At 46.5% G+C, this 23,031-nt stretch overlaps 1 protein-coding gene across 4 annotated transcripts in view; it reads left to right on the top strand.

Moving 5' to 3' along the window:
• Positions 1–23,031, top strand: part of PHF6 (PHD finger protein 6) — a 335,169-nt gene that overhangs the window by 287,688 nt on the left and 24,450 nt on the right. For all 4 annotated transcript variants that reach the window (XM_069212497.1, XM_069212494.1, XM_069212495.1 and 1 more), the window contains exon 9: positions 11,056–11,189. In XM_069212497.1, the coding sequence (XP_069068598.1) occupies positions 11,056–11,189 (134 nt within the window). The remainder of the gene's footprint in view (positions 1–11,055; positions 11,190–23,031) is intronic.

Below are 23,031 nucleotides of genomic sequence, written 5' to 3'. Positions count from 1 at the left end.
TTACAAAACACTATTGTGTTGATGTTTTCTCACAGCAACAGGCTACTGTAGGCCAGGCTATATTAAGAACACTACTTCAAACAACTTCGAATCCTACAGGCTAGCCACCGCTATTTGTTGGGAGGACTAACTGCTTTGTAGTCTGTGCATAGCATGTATATCTGCAGCTACACATGCCACCGAACGGAAAATGTCACTTACCCAGTGTACATCTGTTCGTGGCATGTAGTGCTGCAGATTCACATGCATCTTCCCTCCTCTCCGGAAGCCTGTAGTCGTTAATGTTTAACATTTCTACATATGTATATACACTTACATTTGCTTGGACATCTCTTTATATTCTTCTACTCTATCACTCCTTCCTTCACCCTTTGCGGGAAAACAATCGAACTATGGAGTCAATGTCCATGCGCACTGTAACCGAGCGGAGGAGTCACTTGATCCAGTGACTCCCAAAAGACTTCTTCGAAGAAAAACAACTTGTAACACTCCAAGCCCAACACAAGATGACGGAAGAGATATGCATAGCATGTGAATCTGCAGCACTACATGCCACAAACAGATGTACACTGGGTAAGTGACATTTTCCATACATTTTACAATCAATTAGGGTATCACATAAATTGCCCAGCACTAATTCTCAGAATACTGGTACCCAACCAGCATAGGTAAACAATTTTCAGATAAAAAAAATTGTCTGAGAATAAAGTCCATCACAGATATATTGTTCTGAACTTCTGTCTTTTATTCTTCAACATGTATTGTCACTTGAAGACAGGAGAAACAGCCTCTTCTTCAGGGCTGTTTAACACAGAAAATAAAAATACAGGGGTGAGAGCAGTGGCTACTTGTCCCTGAGGGTGGCTATTGTATACACCTGAAGCAGCATTACAACAAGAAAGATGTCCCATATTGAGAAACTGTTACTGTTCCAATAATATCAACGTGAAGATAGATTTTAGACACACTATTCTCACAAAACATGTACATGTATGATTACAATGACAATGCATACTTCGTTTTTATGGGCGAGCACAAAGTGCTCTGTCCATTCTGTAATCTCTCTTTGGGCTTGAAACCACGTCCATGCCACGTCAGTCACTTACATTGGTTCCTGGGCTTGCGCTGCGTTTTTTTTTTTTTTTTTATGTACAACGCTAAAAGCTCTAACTCGAACAAATGCGAGCCCGGTTGCATTGAAAATGCTTGCTATATATGACATCAAAACACTTTTCCACAAGCTCTTTTGGTATCAGAGGTAAAACAGGGGAGACAACATAGAAACTTACTGGTGAGTCGGTAAGGACATGTACCCACATGAGGTCACACCCCAAGCAACACATTTACGAATAAAAATGAGGACATACTTCTCCATGTTATTATATATCTTTAAGTAAGTCTACTGCTTTATATTATACTGCAGAATATAACCCCTAAATTGAATAATCTAAACTGTAACATCTCTAAAGGAGTTAAAATCAAATGGGAAGGAATGCAAAAGTAAATAAATAACATAACTTAACTCAGATCAGGCTTCAATTACTCAGCTACTCCTCCGTCAGGGTCTCAAGGCGCTGGGGGGGGAGGGGCCTCATCCGAAGAGCCATGACTTGAGGTTCTTCCTGAAGATGGTGAGCGACTAGCTTTGTCTGGAGGTGTAGCACGGGAGTCTGAACCTCTGCGTCCTCCTGGAGAGGAAGAAGTGGGTCCATTCCAGGGCTCTTCCGCGGATTCCTATGTCGTGGAGTCTGGTGCGCAGAGTGCTGTGGGAGACCATGTCGAAAGCTGCTGAGAGGTCGAGGAGTACGAGTGCTGCGGACTGGCCACAGTCTAGGAATAATCGGATGTCGTTGGTGGCTGCCAGGAGTGCTATCTCCGTGCTGTGATTGCTGAGGAAGCCAGACTGGGAGCTGTCCAGGGAGTTGTTGGCCTAGATGAAATTCCGTAGTTGTGCGTTGATTGCGTTCTCTAGTACTTTGGCGGGGTAGGGTAGCAGCGAGATAGGCTGGAAATTCTTTAGTTCTGATGGGTCGGCCGAAGGTTTCTTCAAGAGAGGGGTGTATGTGTGTGGCGGGCAGTGGTCCAAGGTGCTCCGGAATGGGTGCGGTTCATGACGTTGACTGTTTCTTCTGTGGTGAGCATGGACCAGTCGTGGATGGGGTGGGTGGTTTGCAGGTTCAGATGCCAGGTCACAGAAAGTTGTCGTAGATGTCCTGGATCTTGTGGTGGATAAAGGAGGGGAGTTTGTCACAGAGGTCCTGTGACGGGGATACTAGTGTCTTCGGAGGTGGGGATCTGTGAACTCGTTGATAACTGAGAAGAGTTCCTTTGAGTTGTGTGTGGAGGAGTTGATGCACTCCCGGAGTGTAGGAAAATGGCTCCCTGTTGCATCTCCTGTGGGGGGAGACCACAGCAATTCCACTCTCATTGGCAAAATATCACCATAGACAATTGGGTGTTATCAATTATCTACAATAGCTATTGCCTAGAATTAATTTCCACCCCTCCAAACATCCCACTGCATCACCACAAATTGTCCCCACAACACAATGTTCTGCTGCAAGAAGAGGTACAACCTCTACTATCAAAACAAGCAATAAAATTCCTTCCACGTACTCAACAGGGAACACGAGTATATTCACTATACTTCCTCATTCCAAAAAAGATGGCACCCTCGGGCTCATCTTAGACCTCAGGCCTCTCAATCTTTACATCCTGTCAGAATATTTTCACATGGTAACTCTGCAGGATGTCATTCCACTACTACAAAAACAGGATTACATGACTGCTTTAGACCTCAAAGATTCGTATTTCCACATACCCATCCATCCAGCTCACAGAAAATAACTGTTATAGCAGGAAAACATTACCAGGTAAAATTTTTGCCATTAGGCATAACAGCTGCAAGAGTGTTCACAGAATGTCTAGCAGTAGTTGCAGCGTACTTAAGAAGACAACAGATTCCCGTATTTCCCCCCCCCCCCCCCCCCCCCAACTGTTCGGCTGATACTGATGCTGGCTTGACTGGGAAGTGTGCTGGGGCCCTGCTAACCAGGCCCCAGTACCAGTGTTCTTTCACCTAAAATGTATCATTGTTTCAACAATTGGCACACAAATAAGTCCCTTGTAAAATGTACCAGTGATACCAAGGGCCCTGTGACCAGGGAAGGTCCCTAAGGGCTACAGCATATGTTGTGCCACCTTAAGGGACCCCTCCTCACCTAACACATGCACACTGCCATTATCGATTGTGTTTGTTGGTGGGGAGAAAAAGGCAAAGTCGACATGGCATCCCCCTCCGGATGCCATGCTGTAAGGAAATGCCTCCTTGGCATGGTTACCCCCTGACTTTTTACCTTTGCTGATGCCAAGTTATGATTTGAAAGTGTGCTGGGACCCTGCTAACCAGGCCCCAGCACCAGTGTTCTTCCCCTAAACTGTACCTTTGTCTCCACAATTGGCACAACCCTGGCACTCAGGTAAGTCCCTTGTAACTGGTACCCCTGGTACCAGGGAAGGTCTTTAAGGGCTGCAGCATGTCTTATGCCACCCTAGGGACCCCTCACTCAGCACAGACACACTGCTTGCCAGCTTGTGTGTGCTGGTGGGGAGAAAACGACTACGTCGACATGGCACTCCCCTCAGAGTGCCATGCCAACCTCACACTGCCTGTGGCATAGGTAAGTCACCCCTCTAGCAGGCCTTACAGCCCTAAGGCAGGGTGCACTATACCACAGATGAGGGCATATGTGCATGAGCACTATGCCCCTACAGTGTCTAAGCAAAACCATAGACATTGTAAGTGCAGGGTAGTCATAAGAGTATATGGTCTGGGAGTCTGTCAAACACTAACTCCACAGCACTATAATGGCTACACTGAAAACTGGGAAGTTTGGTATCAACCTTCTCAGCACAATAAATGCACACTGATGCCAGTGTGCACTTTATTGTAAAAATACACCCAGAGGGCATCTTAGAGATGCCCCCTGAACACATACTCGACTTCCAGTGTGGGCTGACTAGTTTTTGCCAGCCTGCCACACACCAGACATGTTGCTGGCCACATGGGGAGAGTGCCTTTGTCAGTCTGTGGCCAGGAACAAAGCCTGTACTGGGTGGAGGTGCTTCTCACCTCCCCCCTGCAGGAACTGTAACACCTGGCGGTGAGCCTCAAAGGCTCACCCCCTTTGTTACAGCGCCACAGGGCATCCCAGCTAGTGGAGCTGCCTGCCCCTCCGGCCACTGCCCCCACTTTTGGCGGCAAGGCTGGAGGAGATAATGAGAAAAACAAGGAGGAATCCCCACCCCAGTCAGGACAGCCCCTAAGGTGTCCTGAGCTGAGGTGACTTACTTTTAGAAATCCTCCATCTTGTTGAAGGAGGATTTCCCCCAATAGGATTAGGGATGTGCCCCCCTCCCCACAGGGAGGAGGCACAAAGAGGATGTAGCCACCCTCAGGGCCAGTAGCCATTGACTACTGCCCTCCCAGACCTAAACACACCCCTCAATTGAGTATTTAGGGGCTCCCAGAACCGAGGAAGAAAGATTCCTGCAACCTAAAGAAGGACTGCTGACCTGAAGCCCTGCAGTGAAGACTGAGACAACAACTGACTTGGCCCCAGCCCCACCGGCCTGTCTCCCTACTTCGAAGAAAACTGCAACAGCGATGCATCCAACAGGGTCCAGCGAAATCTGAAGCCTCAGAGGACTACCCTGCATCTAAAGGACCAAGAAGCTCCTGAGAACAGCGGCCCTGGTCAAGAAACTGCAACTCTTTGCAACAAAGAAGCAACTTTTAAAAACCACACGTTTCCGGCCGGAAGCGTGAGACTTTCCACTCTGCACCCGATGCCCCCGGCTCGACCTGAGGAAAACTAACACTACAGGGAAGACTCCCCGGCGACTGCGAGCCCGTGAGTAGCCAGAGTTGACCCCCCTGATCCCCCACAGCGACGCCTGCAGAGGAAATCCAGAGGCTCCCCCTGACTGCGACTGCCTGCTTCAAGGAACCCGACGCCCTGGAACCACCACTGCACCCCCCCAGGACCTGAAGGAACCGAACTCCAGTGCAGGAGCAACCCCCAGGCGGCCCTCTGCCTAGCCCAGGGGGTGGCTACCCCGAGGAACCCCCCCTGTGCCTGCCTGCATCGTTGGATCGACCCCCGGTCTCCCCATTGATTCCAATACAAAACCCTACGCCTGTTTGCACTCTGCACCCGTCCGCCCCTGTGCTGCTGATGGTGTACTTTCTGTGCCTGCTTGTGTCCCCCCCGGTACCCTACAAAACCCCCTGGTCCGCCCTCCGAAGACTCAGGTACTTACCTGCTGGCAGACTGGAACCGGGGCACCCCTATTTCCATTGAAGCCTATGTGTTTTGGGCACCACTTTGACCTCTGCACCTGACCGGCCCTAAGCTGCTGGTGTGGTAACTTTGGGGTTGCCTTGAACCCCCAACGGTGGGCTACCTTGGACCCAACTTTGAACCCTGTAAGTGTTTTACTTACCTGTGAACTTAACAATTACTTACCTCCCCCAAGAACTGTTGATTTTTGCAGTGTCCACTTTTAAAATAGTTTATTGCCATTTTTGTCAAAACTGTACTTGCTATTGTGATTATGATTGCTCAAAGTACCTAGAATACCTGAGTGAAATACCTTTCATTTGAAGTATTACTTGTAAATCTTGAACCTGTGGTTCTTAAAATGAACTAAGAAAATATATTTTTCTATATAAAAACCTATTGGCCTGGAGCAAGTCTTTGAGTGTGTTCCTCATTTATTGCCTGTGTGTGTACAACAAATGCTTAACACTACCCTCTGATAAGCCTACTGCTCGACCACACTACCACAAAATAGAGCATTAGAATCATCTACTTTTGCCACTATCTTACCTCTAAAGGGAACCCTTGGACTCTGTGCACACTATTTCTTACTTTGATATAGAATATACAGAGCCAACATCCTACAAGGAGTGCGTCCTTTCTTGGAGTCCTTTATTTTTCGCCGGTGGGTGGCGGTTGCGGCTCTGAACAAGGCGAGGCCTTTGCTGGATTGACTGTTCCTCCATTTTTTTCTCTAAACTTCTGCGAGTACACTTTGATTCCTGGAGTTCGGTGGTGAACCAGCTGGTCTTCTTAGGTACGCGTTTGGCCAATGTCAGCTGGAGAGGGGCTAGAGTGTCTGCACATTCGGTGATCCATGCAGTGAAGTTGAGCGCTGCTGTGTTTGTGTCGTCAGATGGGGGAGGGGAGGATTTGGCGAGCGATGAGATGAGTTGCTCGTTGGTGATTTTGTTGCATTTCCTGTGGGGGGGACTTGGGTTGCCCCTTGGGGTCGGTCTCATGATATATTACATTGCTCTTACACCACCACCGACCTGCACTGAAACACAACTAAATAATATTAAGGAGACAGTCCTGTCACATTAAATAATCCAAGCTATTACTCACTTTTTGCCTGATGTTGATGCTAACTTGACTGTGTGCTGGGATCCTGCTAACCAGGCCTCACCACCAATGTTCTTTCCCTAAACTGTACCATTGTTTCCCCAATTGGCACACCCCTGACACCAACTTAAGTCCCTTGTAAAAGGTACCAGTTGTACCAATGGCCCTGTGGCCAGGGAGGGTTCCTAAGGGCTGCAGCATGTATTATGCCACCCTAAAGGACCCCTCACCAAACATGTACACTGTCATTGCAGCTTGTGTGTGTGTTGGTGGGGAGAAAAGGTAAAGTCGACAGGGCATCCCTCTCTGGGTACCATACCTACCAACCACTGCCTGTGGCATAGGTAAGTCATCTCTGTAACAGGCCTTGCAGCCTTCAAGCAGGGTGCACTATACCACAGGTGAGGGCATAGCTGCATGAGCAATATGCCCCTACAGTGTCCAAATCCATTCTTAGACATTGTATGTGCAGTGTGACCATATTGAGTATGTGGGCTGGGAGTTTGTCATTACCAATGCCACAGCTCCATAATGGCTTCACTGAATACTAAGAAGTTTGGTATCAAACGTCTTAGCGCAATAAACCCACACTGATGCCAGTGTTGGATTTATTGGCAACTTTACCCAGAGGGCATCTTAGAGATGCCCCCTGTATGTTAGCCAAACTGCTAGTGCAGGACTGACCAGTCTGTGCCAGCCTACCGCTCCCAGACGAGTTTCTAACCACATGGAGTATGAGCCTTTGTGCTCTCTGTGGCCGGAAACAAAGCCTGCACTGGGTATAGGTGCTTCACATCTCCCTCTTGCAGGAACTGTAACACTTGGCAGTTACAGTTGAACCAAGGGGCCTGGAAAACCCCAGAGGACTGGTAGGAGCAATGCTGGGGATCCTCTAAGGAGCCCCCAGAGTGAATGGAATCATACAACAAATACTGGCAACAGTATTGGGGTATGATTCCGACATGTTTTATGCTAAACATGCCCAGTTTCAGAGTTAACATTATGTAGCTGGACACGACCTGTATGCAGTACACGGGTAAAATGGCTTCCCCGCACTTACGAAGTCCAGTGTAATGGAGCTAAAGCTCATAGGAGCACCTCTGCTCAAGCGCAGGGGTTCTCTCACACACAGGTACCTGCACCCTGCGCTCTGGGCTATTAGGGCCCACCATAGGAGTGACTTTACAGTGACCTGTAGTGAAAGTGTGCATGCACATTTTCACACAGGCTGCAATGGCAGACCTGCAGGCACAATTCTCTTGGGCTTCCATGGGTGGCAAAATAGATGCTGCAGCCCATGGGTAACCCCTGGTCCCCAGTGTCCTTGGTACCTTAGTACCATATACTAGGGACTTATATGGGGGCACCAGTATGCCAATTGTGAGGTGTGCAAAGTCCTAAGCAACCAAATTTAGAGGGAGGTAGCACAGTCACCGGGGTCCTGATTAGCAGGATTCCAGTGAAAACAATCAAAGCATACTGACAGCAGGCAAAAAGTGGGGTAAACCATGCCAAAAAGACTGTACTTTTCTATACATTGTAGTTAGTTTCTGAATTGACTCGTACAAAACCATAAAAATTCAGCAGTTACAGTTCTTTCAAGTAACTATACCTCGCGCCCCAAGGTAACTATAACTTGTGCTTTCGCCATACACAGCTAATTTCTCCACATATATCATTGATGACATGTTTTATGGCATCTTTGATAATATCACTACAACATAAGTAATAAAATTATTGATAAGAAAACTATGCATGGCAAGGGCGCGAGTTATAGTTACTTGAAAAAACTATAACTGCTGAATTTCTATGGTTTTGTACAAGTAAATTCAGAACCTCACTATAACATCCCTGTAACCTTTGTTTTTTTCAATGAAAAATAGGTGTGTGTATATATATATTTATATATGTATGTTTAATGGCATGTATTAATGTAGATATGCATGCTCTGCATACTTTTGCCATCTAGTGTTTTGGGTCGGAGTGTTGCAAGTTGTTTATTTTTCTTTTTTTCTTTTTTCAAAGACGCATTTTTGAAGTGAATCATCCTACTCAGTTATGCTGTGCATGGGCATCAACTCCCTTGTCCGATTGTTTTATCTCCACTGTCGTGTGTATCTTCACTGAGTCTTTTGACTCGCTCTGGTTCAAAACCTTTCTTTCCATCTTCCTTATCAATGGTATTGTTTCTCAATTGCGTATTTCCATCTTCGCACTCGTCTCAACTCGTCAGTCCGAGCACACGCTCTTCGGGGCATCCTCTCCTACCTCACCATGCAGCACTGACCAGTATGCTGTTGTGATGGAACGGACGCTGTTTTTTTTTTTCTGCCTTCGGTGCTATGCAAAATTTCCCCACACCGACCACCCTCTGGTGTGTAACTTGTGCCTCTCCCCCGACCATCAAGAAGCTACTTGCAACGCCTGCAAATTCTTCCAGTTGAAGACCCATTCGGTACCTAAGAGCTCAATGACTGGAGATGGTGGATAAGACTCTGGGTGACACTCCAGACTTCTCTGGGGGAGGAGCATACCCAGGAGGTGCCTGAACAAGAGGAGGCCTTCTCAATCCATGAGGTGACATCAGCACAACCCGTGAGTATCCTGGCCCCTGCTGCCCACCCTAAGACTGCTTAAAAAAAGCCCCTTAAGAGGTCGCCAGGCCACCACTGCCACCAGGCGATGGCTGGCTCCGAAAAATTGCTGTGGCTGCCCCGCCGGCTCAGCTCTGAAAATAGCCAAGACTAAAACACTCGTCGGCATCGACCTCAAGCTCCTTGGTCCGAAATATCGTTGCCATCTGACCCAGGTTTGTACCCCCATGAACCTTCCCACCAGAGGCTAGTACATCCTACCAGCAGGTAGTAGCTTGGCAGCCACCTTCCATAATCTTGAGCTGCACAGGGACCCCATCGAGCAGGACTTCCTGTTGGATACCCTTACATCCAGACATAGAAATATGTAGTTTATCCCCATGCTTCCTGGCATGCTTTGTCACACAGACGAAATTTTTAAAGAACCTGTCCGCTCTAGGGTTATCACCCCTAGAGTAGACCAGAAGTAAGCCTGTTCCCTCTGGCCTGCTGTACATCAGATTCCAGGTCCCTCCAGACTATAGTGGCCACTGCTGCATGGAAATGGGCAAGTAGTCAGGACACTGAGGACTCTACTCCTCCAAACAAGGAGAGTAAAAAGCTGGATGCTGCCAGCAAAAGGGTGGCCGCACAGGCAGCCAGTCATTGGTGTATTGCCAATTCACAGGCTTTTGCTAGCCAGGTGTGACTGTGCTCACTGGGCTGAGATGAAGGAGCTCCTCCATTTTCTCCCAGGTGAGCATTGCAAAAGATTTTTGCAGAGGAGCAAGCAATCCCAAACAAATCTATCCGGTGTGCCCTAGATGCTGCCAACACAGCTGCACTCAGTGTTAAAACTAGTGTTTTAATTAGGAGGCAGGCATGGCCAGAGATCCAGCAAGCAGTGCTTAATATGCCCATCGACAAGGAGCACCTTTTCAGCTCTCAAGTGGACTCCACTCTTGAGAAGCTGAAAAACAAAAATACGGACACCGCAAAAGCCATGGGTGCTTTTCAGTCCCCCTCACAAATGGGCACTTTTCAACACCCCACAATCTACAACCTCAGAGGCGTCTACCTCCCACTCCAGAAGGCTTTCAGCCTTATATTCTAGGAGTTGCTTCAGGGGAGCTTTTAGAGGCAGTAAGGAGGTAATAGCATCGCTACCCATTGCTTTACCTCCACAGCAAAACAGTGACTGCCTACGTCTCCCACCCCCTTCATTCACCGAGAGGAGGAGTCACTCGATCCCATGATTCAAAAAGATTCTTTGAAGAAAAACAACTTATAACACTACGAACCCAACACTAGATGGCAAACTTATGCAAAGCATGTGAATCTGCACCAGTACATGCCACAAACAAATGTCTACTGGGTAAGTAACATTTTCCTTATCCCCTGTTGCCCCAAAAGAACCAGCAAATATGCTGGTAAGCAGTTTCTTACCCATATGTAGGTTATATGTCAGATCCCTATAGCTGAAGGGCTTAGGACAGGAGTAAAAACGAGTTATAGGTGTTTTTTTTTTTTTCCACCTTTCAGTACACTGTCTGGGCCCTCTTGGTGCTGAGTGGTTATGTGGACATTTCAAAGTTCAGACCTCTTTTTCCTTAGATTGTATATTACATGCTACCAATTGCGAATAAAATAGAAGTTAAAAATTACCAAAAATATAACAAAAAGAAAACCACAAGATATTTCTTCCTGAGGTGATGCATTTACAGGACGCTTAAGCTAATTCACTAGTCCACATAGAATATGTGTAGCAGAGGAATAATAAATACCAAACATTTTTTTTAAACACTTGAATTAGCAGTGATAGCTTTCTGTTGTTTAGGACAGATAGAACTGACTGAAGCTCTAGTTGTACTTTATAATGTGCTTTTAAAAAGATCACTTCCCTTGCATACAGTACACTTTTCCACTTTCCTAGAGGCTATAGAAGCAATATATTTGGTTTGGGTTGTTCTTTTAATTGTTAACATATTTTATTGTTTTTGTGAAGTTATTTTGTGTATTTTATTTTTCTCTGATAGAAATGCACGCTTTGCAGTCAGCTTGGTGCCACCATTGGATGTGAAATTAAAGCTTGTATCAAGACTTACCACTACCACTGTGGAGTGCAGGACAAAGCCAAGTATATTGAAAACATGTCACGAGGAATATACAAGTATGTACTTTGCGATGTCATGATGGTTTATCAAATGGAAAGAGTAACCCTGCATTTACAGTGTGTACTGTATTGCCTATATTATTAACAACGGCCATTTAAAAAATCTGTTTTCATTTTTTAATAAACCCACAACACCTCTGGTTTGATTGGCGCAATACCCTTAATTTAGAAACTAAACCTTTGGTGAGACTATACTTGTCTAATCTCTAGTGCACCAAACAAGACTGCAGATGAGAAGCCCATTGTCTAAATGTCTTTATTAAACTAAACACATAGAGAAGATGTATAACTTTAATAGTACATTCATCACAAATAAGTCACTAGCTATCACAATTTAAAAAAATAGCCACCATGCATTTCATTATAGACATTTCACTGAAGTCGCTAGTTTTGTGCCTTCTTTAGGACACCTTCCAGACCGCACAAGCTGTCTGTTTGCAAAAAGACCTACTGTAGGCATACAGTCAGCTTAGAACCCGCCCATTGGTTACCATTGGTTGACTTCATTGTCACTTATGTTCTTGCTTTTTATTCGTTGACTTGGGTGGGCTCTCTTAATCTCTTAAAGTGTTTCTCCCTCCCCTCGAGAATAGCCTCATTACTTATGCCGCTCTGGTGCTTACTTTTGAGGCACTATTATTTAGTTGTTGGCTAAGCACTCATGAAAGCGCATGTGATTTCCACCTGTCTCTCTTATGTCCTTTTCTTACCCTCTCACCATTTTCCGTGTTTTTTTTTCCGTGTTTTTCTCTCGCCAGTGTGCTTATACCCCCCTAAACTCCCTTTTGCTTTCTCTCTCAGGGGTTTCTCCCTTTTGAGTGCTGCTTCCTCTCCACCCCTGCTTCCCATTGCTGTCTCCTCCCACCCTCCTCCTCCCCATTGCTGTCTCCTTCCACCCTCTTGCTCCCCTTTGTTGTCCTCCCACCCTCCTGCTCCCCATTGCTATCTCTTCTCATCCTCCTGCTCCTCATTGCTATCTCTTCCCACCCCTTATTGCTGTCTCCTCCTACCAAACTGCTCACCGTTGCTGTCTCCTCCTTACCCCCCTTTGTCTCCATTGCTGTCTCCCCCCTGCCTTCCAGCTCCCTGATCCCTTTCTCCCTCCTGCTCCCCATTGCTGCACCAACTGCTTTTTTCCTATTCATAGGACCAGACTACAAACCTCTACTGGCTTGTCTATTATCAAAGCACCTCCCCTCTACTTCCTTTTTTGTTTGAATTATTTACCTATCTGTTTTAACCTGCTAAATAACAAAAAAAATCATTTTGTAGCTGTGAATACATAATAAAGCATGTGCACATTTACAGTATACTGCTGCTGCGTTATCATGCTGTAGAAAGCTGGCTTGGTGTGTGGTGGGTACCTATGGTACTTACACTTTATACCAGGTATACCCTCTTAGTAAAGTGTAGGCAGTCTTTAGAAGCCAGGCTCCCTAGAGGTAGCTGTGGATGACCAGCCAAGTCTTATCAAGTAGACATGGAAAGATCATTCAATACCACTGTAGTCAAACAACACCTACACACATGAAACAAAAACACTCAGTTATGCAAAAATAAAGGTACTTTATTTTGGGAACAAATCACCACAAAATACTAAACAGCTAACCCACCCTTATGATATATATACACTAGTAATTAGAAATATGCATAGAAAAGGTTAGGAAACAGTGCAAAGTGTAATAAACAATAGTTACCATAAGGGGAGCTCAAACCATATACAAAAACAATGAAATGCTTACCTAAGTGGAGCTGGGAGTACTAGAAAACCACAGAGGTAAGTAACACAGTACCCCCTAGCGATCAGGAATGCACGAGTAAAACACTGGATTTTCCCCAAACCACCCAAAAGGAGGAAAAGGAGAAAAAGACTATTCCTAGATAAGCCTGCAAGAAAACCAGTGGTGGATTCCTGAAGAAAGAAGAATTGTGGAAAGAAGGGACCAAGTCCAAGAGTCACAGTGGAGTCCAGGAGGAGTAGGAACTACTACCCACCCAGCTGTGGATGCAGAAGTTGGTTGAGGGTGATGAAGAACAGGTCAGCACTGCAGCCCTGTAGCCAGAGAAGAGTTCCTGCTGGATGCAGATGATGTCCCACGCTGGAAGGAAGATTGCAGACGGGTGTCGGTGCAGGAATTCCACCAACAAGCCTTGGCAAAAGCCAACTCAAGGTTAGTGGAAAAGAGGTGCTGCCGGGGACCAGCAAGGCACAGGAGGACTCAACCCAGAAGGGGGAGTCACAGGGGACCCTCAGTGTCGCAGAGAGTCCACAGGAGCAGAGGCAGCACCCACTGGAGTCCCACAGTACGAGGACACAGTGGCAGAAGAAGCCCACGCAGCACTACAAAATAGGATCCTACGCCACAGGAGAACCACGCAGGAGGCTGTGATTTGCAGGATGGAGTGCTGGGGCCTGGAGATACACGTCGCCTGAGGACCCTTGGAGGAGATGCAAACAAGCCTTGTCAACTGCAAGAGACTCTGTGCACGGGGGTACTGTCCTGCTTGGGAAAGCAAGGGCTTACCTTCACCAAAGTTGGACAGCTGGCAGAGAGGACCAAGAGGATTACTCCTAGCCACTACCTGTGATGCCGGATCCAGGTAGTTTAGCAGGAGGGGATCCACGCTGCCAGTCGTTGCTTGTTGTAGGTGCCTATGATTGCAGGGGAGTGACTCCTTCACTCCAAGTGAGATTCCTTCTTCTTGTGCCGGCCGAAGAGTTGCAGTCTTCTGAGTATGCATGGTGAGTGAAATGTTGCAAAGCTGGCAGGAGTCCTGGAAACAATGTTGCTGAAGAGTCTTTTATTCTTGAAAGCAGCTTGTCGGGTCCTGAAGGTTCCAATCGCGGTCCCGGAGGCCAGAAGTCGATGCAGAGGTTGCAGAGGAGTCCTGTTGGAATCCTGCAAGCCGAATCTGAGGACCTACCCAAGAGAGAGACCCTGAATAGCCCTGAAAGGGGGCCTGGTCACATAATTAGGTAAGCACCAATCAGGAGGGGACTCTGCCATCACCTGCCTGGCCTAGCCACTCAGATGCTCCTATAGTTCCCAGCCAATCTTGAAAACAAGATGGCAGAACACAGGGACCCTCTGGAGGAGCTCTGGGCACCACACCTGGGATGGTGATGGACAGGGGAGTGGTCACTCCCCTTTCCATTGTCTAATTCCGCGCCAGAGCAGGGACTGGGGGTCCCTGACCCGTTGTGGACTAGTTTATGCACAACGGGCACCAAATGGGCCCTTCAAAGCTGGGCCCTTCAAAGCAAACCCCTCCCAAGCCAGTCACATCTATTTCCAATGGGAGAGGGTGTGACCATCTCCCAAAAGAAATCCGTTGTTAAGTCTTCCTGGGCTTGATCAGATCAGGCAGCAGGAGGGCAGAAACCTGCCTGAGGGGTGGCAGCTTCTGGGCTGCCCTGAAAACCCTGTAAGATTGGTGCTAACAATGCTGGGGGGTCCTCTAAGGAGCCCCCCAGAGTGCATGTAATCATACTTTCAATACTTGCAACGGTATTGGGGTATGATTCCGACTTGTTTGATACCAAACATGCCCAGGTTCGGAGTTACCATTATGTAGCTAAACATGGGTAATAGTGACCTACGTCCAGTACACACGTAAAATGGCATCCCGCACTCACAAAGTCCAGGAAAATTGATCTGGAGTTTGTGGGGCCACCTCTGCTAGTGCAGGGGGGCCCTCACACATAGGTACCTGCACCCTGCCCTCTGGGCTGAGAGGGCCTACCATAGGTGTAAGGATCTGTAGTGAAAACAGGTGCATGCACCCGTTTCACGCAGGCTGCAATGACAGTGCTGCAGCACCCTTTGCATGGGCTCCTTATGGGTGGCTGAATAACTGCTGCAGCACATAGGGATCTCCTGGAACCCCAATGCCCTGGGTACCTAGGTACCATATACTAGGGGCCAGTATTCCAATTGTGGGAAGAAAAAGGTACAATTTAGAGGAGAGATTAAAACTACTGGGGTCCTGGGTAGCAGGCAGAAAATGGGGGTAACCATGCCAAGAAAGAGGATACTTTCTACACATGCCTTATATTTTTAATAGCTTTTCGCTATCTTGTGGGTGCTGCACAGCATGGCTATAAGGCATTGTTAGCAAAACCAGTGGATCCCAAAGGACAGACCTATTGGCTTTGCCAATTCTTGTTCTATCATGTTAGAATCATCTACGAAGGCCCTCTCCTCAGGCCTTGTGGACCTTATGTGAAAAATGTGTGTCATGCAGAAGACCTGCTCAATAAGTATATTGATTTAATTTTTGCTGAATTCAAAAGTCAGGGTTGCAATATATTTTTTTCATCACAAAATCTTCAGGGTCAAGTGTGCAGGTTATTTTACCATCTCAAGAGGGAGGTAGTTTCCTCTTTCAGGGGCAAATCAACTATAGTTGCCCTTCTAGCCTCCTGTTAAATTAGCATCCACAAAACATACAAAGACTGCTGTGGTAAGGAGCATACAGATTCTTTTTCAACAGATGGTCCATCATTTAAAGACCAGCTGCAATCAGCCAGAAGGGCTTTATCTGGATTCCCGCCAAAACCATAGTTGACAAAGTCCTTATCGACGACTGTACTGTTGAGTTTCATTAGTTTTACTCTAAACGTCTTGGTCAGGCACCCTTATCAGTGTACAAGTCTTACGTAGCACCTTATCCTGCAAGCAAGTCTGGCTCGTTGATAAAGACCTCATCATCGAGCACTTAATCATCATCATCATCATCAAGGGCTCTGTGACCTACGCTTCAGTTGTCAACAGCACTTTTCACTGACAAAAGTGAAATTTGCAGATAAAGTTAGTTCATTACTATCTACTGAAACACTTTCTTTCCAGGATGATTTCTCGGGCTCCAACCTTTCCATGTATCTCTAGGTAAATTATCTTCAGCGCCTCCTACATGACTGTTTTACACTGAGCCGCAGGGAGAATCTGAGGATTCAGATGATGATGGCCCAGTTGGACAAGCATATAGTCCAGATGTCATTAGGATTAAATGCCAAGAGGAAGATTATCAGGATGAGGGTCAGTTCAGTTCTGTCCATCCCCTCATACTACCAGGAAGAAGACCTTAGCTGACACTTCTCCCGTCCTCATTGTGACAGGCTCTATGATACCTGCTACTAGGAACCACCCTAGCAGCACCAGTATTATGAGCCACTGATTATGCAGGTATGATGACTACTATACTAGGTTCCTACTGGTCCCACAGCTTACATGTCCTCAACTAAAACCTTCACTACAGCCACAGCTACCACTTTAGTGTACCTACTGCAGCAGTACCTGCCATCTTTGCAGGCGATTTCACCCATTGCACCTAGAGGAAGCAGATATTTAGCAAAGCATGGTGATGATAAGGAAGAGGAGAAAGGAGAAGTTCTTAAGGAGGTTAACCAGAAGTGGAATGATTATATGGCAAATCTGCCTGGAGAAATTGAACTTCCAACCATGGCTCTTCCCCCAAATGATGCCTAATATCTCGGATTCCTCTTTGAAAGGGCATCTGATAGATTTATCTTGCCAATACAAGTTCAGCCAGCTGTTTCCTTTATGATTTCCAAGATCCCCCAAGGAAACTGTAGAAGACCCTTTCGATAGCCCAAATTAGGAAGGAGAGAAAGAAGCATCTGCATAATAGGATCTTCATTGATAGTCATACATGTTTGAATAATTTCCCACACCCCCTTGATAATCCTGTTTCCATAGTTTTCTTTAGTGGAAACAGCATCCAAAAATGTCTTTGTCCACGAGTTCATATTTAGTTCTCGGAAATGAAAGCCTCTTTTTCATGAATGTTTAAAAACGCTCCAAATTAACAAAGAACAACATGGCAGCATTCCAATGCAGAGAAACCCCTATTAAGCAGTAAAACTTAGGCTCACATTTAAAACAGAGAGAAAAATAAGCCTGTCCCTTTGATTTCCTGGGAGATTCCCAGAGTGCATTTTGCTTGCACTTGCCTCTCAGAGATATTTCTTTTTTAGGGTACGAGAATATAGGATGGGCCAATATTTTAACAGCCCAGGAGGCGAGTGGCCCCTTTATTACTTAAAGAAGATTTCTTGGATTGGAAAGCTTTTCTGTCGAAGGCTTGGTTGCACAATTGCAGACAACATAAATTCAAATCCAAAAACTTAAAACTAGAGGAGGCCTCAGAGGAGAGTGGATTTCAGAGCCATCCCACATCATTTCATGGAGTTTTTTTCATTTTTTCAAATGATCTGAAAGGGCCTCTAAACCTGCACAGTTTTGCAGTTGTTCCAGTGGGAAATTGTTTTCTGTACTGCTTATTATGCAACTAGAAGCTCCCACTTTGACTAGAATATTCAAGTATGTTAATCTATGAACAAATAACAATGCTGGAGAACTGCACAAGTAAATCACTCAATTATGTCCCACCATGATTTCCTCTGCCTACCCTGCACCCTAAGTGTCATATTGAACTTGAGTTGCTCCTGTTATACAGGGGGGGGGGGGCATGCAGCACTCAGCATCATGCCATATGAGTAATGTTGGATCTTTTCTTAATGCACCCCCCTGGTAAAGTGAGTGCGAAGAAAGGAGGGTTACAGCAGCTTCTGTGGCTTTTCAGCCCAGCACTTGTGCCACTGCACAACCCTTCTTCTGCCCTGCTAGCTTAAAGGCCTCCTGACAGCCCAACACCTTCACCTACCCAAGGAACATTCATAACACAATAGCAGGCAGACACTTACAACTTACACTATGCTCAACAACAAATGACAAATGCTGCAGTCCAGGACTCTAGTGGCCCCGTCCAAAATAAATTATATGAGATAATTTCCCTTTTATATCTGTTTTTAGAAAATGAACAAGATTTGGGCGTTCTGCGTACCAAACCTATTACTGGTGTCCGGTTTGAGGACTAGACAGTTGCCTGAAGCTTTTAGTTTCTAAGTTCATTGTTGTAGTATGCTCTTCTCTCTCCTGTTCATGTACAGAAAACTGCCACTGATTAAAAAGCTGCTTTTTAAAGCAACAGAGTAGAAACTCTTTGCAACCAACCCTCTCAACATGGTTGTCATCTTCTGTATGGAGGCTTCTCTACAGCTTTTATTCTGCTAAGCAGTATCTGCTCAGTCCCACTGAGTACTGTTATTTTTGCAGGCATTCTCGCCTTGACCTTTTTCTAAAATTGAGACTGGTTTTGCTCTCACCTAATAAGAGGAGAGAGTAGACACATTTTCTTCATTTTTTTTTCCTTTCTTCTCTGTGTAGCTTTGATCTCTTTGATTTCTACTGAAACCCATCTTTTTGAAACACCTTGTTTGTATCAAACACATCAGTAGTTGGCTTGCAAACGGGTATCCCGTCTGCACATGTTCTCCACTTAAAATTGCTTATAATTGGTGTGGTGTCTGCAATTGACAAGTGAAAATGACTTATTCCTTAAGAGATACGTTACTTCATCCAAACTGCTAGTAAATAAGATGATTCAGTCTTTCCGTTGAGTGTTACTACTTCAGGGACAAGAAGCTGCTGCTGATAGAATATTAGTACCTCCTGATTCTCATCAGACTAACTTTCAGAAAAACAGTTTTCTGTTTCCAAGTTGTTCCTAGGGTTGAAAAATCTTGGTTTAAGTCCTTGCGTTGTTAATACTATGTGTGCTATTCAGTGACAACGCTATCATGCCATTTCTCCAGGGCGATTGTGGCTCACGCGCATTAGGCAATCCTTTTTGCTAGAATTGCTGCTTTCATTGAAAATCCATGAACTAGATACTATTGCTAGATCACTGAATTATCACGTCATCAAGGAAGATTTAAATTGGGCAGTTTATGTATCGCTTAAAATAAATATAATATTCAAGGAGTGTTATTTTTTTCAGAAAACATGATTTTTGCTTATGCTGAGATAAAACAGTCAGTAAGTGTGTACATTTTTAAAAGTATTTTTATTCTTTTGTTTTGACCCCAACAAAAGAAAAACACTACAGTCATGCGCAAAGAGTACCAATAATTCCATGTTCAGTGTTTGGGTTACTATACACAGTGAGTGGTGAGCAATACATCGTGGCATACAATCAACACATAGAGGGGTACTTTGTTGGAAACATAGAAACTTTCGACTTTGATCTGCATTGTTGTATGTTGGAGAGAGGGTTTTAGAGCATCTCTTGGGTGCATCGTTGTGCCCCCCCCAACCACCACCACAAAAGTTTGGCAATATCTCTCAACCACCAGGCCCGGTGTAGTAAATACAAATTTTGACCAGGGGATGTCCACATCATTTGGGATTCCTAGTAGTGCAAATGTGGGCTCAAGTGAGAGAGGTATCTCTAATATTGCAGTAAGGTCCTAGACTATAAGCTTCCAATAAGCCTGTATATTGGGGCATTCCTAGAGGATGTGTGTAAAGGAGCCCAGCACTTCTGAGCAACGCTGGTATGGGGGTCCTACCCATGTGATGTAGTCTGTCGATCATAGTGTGCCTGGTGTAGAATTTTGAATTGAATCAAATGCAGGTGTGACTTGATGGCTGCTTTTCGAGGGTGCATCAGCGCTGCCCCCCAATCTGTCATTAAGCTCACCTATGTTGTGCCCCCACCTATCTTTAAGTCTACCCGGCTTTAAGGAAATGCCTCCTTGGCATGGTTACCCCCTGACTTTTTGCCTTTGCTGATGCCAAGTTATGATTTGAAAGTGTGCTGAGGTCTGCTTACCAGGCCCCAGCACCAGTGTTCTTTCCCTAACCTGTACCTTTGTTTCCACAATTGGCACACCCTGGCATCCAGGTAAGTCCCTTGTAACTGGTACCTCTGGTACCAAGGGCCCTGATGCCAGGGAAAGGTCTCCAAGGGCTGCAGCATGTCTTATGCCACCCTGGGGACCCCCTCACTCAGCACAGACACACTGCTTGCCAGCTTGTGTGTGCTAGTGGGGATAAAAAGACTAAGTCGACATGGCACTCCCCTCAGGGTGCTATGCCAACCTCACACTGCATATAGGTATAGATAAGTCACCCCTCTAGCAGGCCTTACAGCCCTAAGGCAGGGTGCACTATACCATAGGTGAGGGCATAAGTGCATGAGCACTATGCCCCTACAGTGTCTAAGCAAAACCTTAGACATTGTAAGTGCAGGGTAGCCATAAGAGTATATGGTCTGGGAGTCTGTCATGCATGAACTCCACAGCACCATAATGGCTACACTGAAAACTGTGAAGTTTGGTATCAAACTTCTCAGCACAATAAATGCACACTGATGCCGGTGTACATTTTATTGTAACACACACCCCAGAGGGCACCTTAGAGGTGCCCCCTGAAACCTTAACCGACTATCCGTGTAGGCTCGCCCCCTTTGTTACAGCACCCCAGGGCACTCCAGCTAGTGGAGTTGCCCGCCCCCTCCGGCCACGGGCCCACTTTTGGCGGCAAGGCCGGAGGAGATAATGAGAAAAACAAGGAGGAGTCACTGGCCAGTCAGGACAGCCCCTAAGGTGTCCTGAGGTGACTCTGACTTTAAGAAATCCTCCATCTTGCAGATGGAGGATTCCCCCAATAGGGATAGGGATGTGCCCCCCTCCCCTCAGGGAGGAGGCACAAAGAGGGTGTAGCCACCCTCAGGGCTAGTAGCCATTGGCTACTAACCCCCCAGACCTAAACACACCCCTAAATTGAGTATTTAGGGGCTCCCAGAACACAGCAAGATAGATTCATGCAACCTAAGAAGAAGGACTGCTGAGCTGAAAACCTGCGGAGAAGACGGAGACACCAACTGCTTTGGCCCCAGCTCTACCAGCCTGTCTCCCCACTTCTAAAGACACTGCTCCAGCGACGCATTCCCAGGGTCCAGAAGCCTCAGAGGACTACCCTGCATCTAGAAGGACCAAGAACTCCAGAGGACAGCGGCTCTGTTCACCAGATTGCAACTTTGCAACAAAGAATCAACTTTGAAACAACACACGTTTCCCGCCGAAGCGTGAGACTTTGCACTCTGCACCCGACGCCCCTGGCTCGACTTGTGGAGAACAAACACTACAGGGAGGACTCCCCGGCGACTACGAGACCGTGAGTAGCCAGAGTTGAGCCCCCACAGCGACGCCTGCAGAGGGAATCCCGAGGCTCCCCTTGACCGCGACTGCCTGCTTTCAAAGACCCGACGCCTGGTAAAGACACTGCACCCGCAGCCCCCAGGACCTGAAGGATCCGACCTCCAGTGCAGGAGCGAACCCCAGGTGGCCCTCTCCCTTGCCCAGGTGGTGGCTACCCCGAGGAGCCCCCTCCCCTCCCTCCCCCCCCCCCCCTTGCCTGCCTGCATCGCTGAAGAGACCCCTTGGTCTCCCATTGAATCCAATTGCGAACCCGACGCTTGTTTGCACACTGCACCCGGCCGCCCCCGTGCCGCTGAGGGTGTACTTTCTGTGCTGACTTGTGTCCCCCCCGGTGCCCTACAAAACCCCCCTGGTCTGCCCTCCGAAGACGCAGGTACTTCCCTGCTGGCAGACTGGAACCGGGGCACCCCCTTCTCCATTGAAGCCTATGCGTTTTGGGCACCACTTTGACCTCTGCACCTGACCGGCCCTGAGCTGCTGGTGTGGAAACTTTGGGGTTGCCCTGAACCCCCAACGGTGGGCTACCTTGGACCCAACTTTGAACCCCATAGGTGGTTTACTTACCTGCAAAAACTAACAAACACTTACCTCCCCCAGGAACTGTTGAAAATTGCACTGTCTAGTTTTAAAATAGCTATATGTCATTTATGTGAAAACTGTATATGCTATTTTGTTAATTCAAAGTGCCTAAAGTTCCTACATGAACTACCTTTCATTTGAAGTATTACTTGTAAATCTTGAACCTGTGGTTCTTAAAATAAACTAAGAAAATATTTGTTTCTATACAAACACCTATTGGCCTGGAATTGTCTCCGAGTGTGTGTTCCTCATTTATTGCCTGTGTGTGTACAACAAATGCTTAACACTACCCTCTGATAAGCCTTCTGCTCGACCACACTACCACAAAATAGAGCATTAGAATTCTCTCTTTTAGCCACTATCTTACCTCTAAGGGGAACCCTTGGACTCAGTGCATACTATTCCTTACTTTGAAATAGTGCATACAGAGCCAACTTCCTACACCGGCTTATCTGGCATGCTATTGTTCAGCGTTTTGTAAATGCATGGAATGACGTCCTTTTCCAATTCTTCCGTCAATATCCTCCCCTTCAATGGGGCATAATCTGGGATTTCAGTATCATTCAGCCCCTCTGATTGCCACATGTGTCGTACCTGTGCATACTCGAGGAATTGGTACCGGTGCAGGCCATATTCCTGCTATGCCTCTGAAAAGGGCATAATATCCCCATTGACAAGGATGTCCTCTACCGTAGAGATCCCATCTTTCAAAGCCTGCAATTTTGCTAGTTCCTTCAACCATGTACCTTCCCATAGAGGTGTCAGTCTAGTAATTTTTCTTGTCCATCCAAGGGTCTTTGTGGCCCTGGTCCAGGCCAGTAGTGCCACTTGCCTGGCAGGCAAAGGGAACATGGACTGCCATACATGTAGTTTAGGTGGGATTTCTGCCCCAGTAACACCTGCTCAAGACGAAAAGTGGGGTGGTCCTGTGGGGGCAAATATCCAATCATTAATATTTACCAGGTGTATTGCCCAGTAATAGCCTTTTAAATCCAGGAACTCCAAGCCTCCATTTTAGGGGTGGTGGTGTAGCGTACGAGTCGCTATCCATGGGTGGCCTCCATCCCACAACAGCGTCCTTAGTTCTCCATTGATTTTATTAAATACCATTTGAGGGACCGGGTTAGTATGTGTTCTTAAGTGCATAGAGGAGCTAGGGAAGGGTAATCATTT

The sequence above is a fragment of the Pleurodeles waltl genome, chromosome 2_1 (assembly GCF_031143425.1).
Source record: "Pleurodeles waltl isolate 20211129_DDA chromosome 2_1, aPleWal1.hap1.20221129, whole genome shotgun sequence".
Classification (NCBI taxonomy): domain Eukaryota; kingdom Metazoa; phylum Chordata; class Amphibia; order Caudata; family Salamandridae; genus Pleurodeles; species Pleurodeles waltl.
The sequence above is the reverse complement of the archived record's forward strand: the minus strand, read 5'-3'. Positions and strand labels throughout refer to the sequence as shown.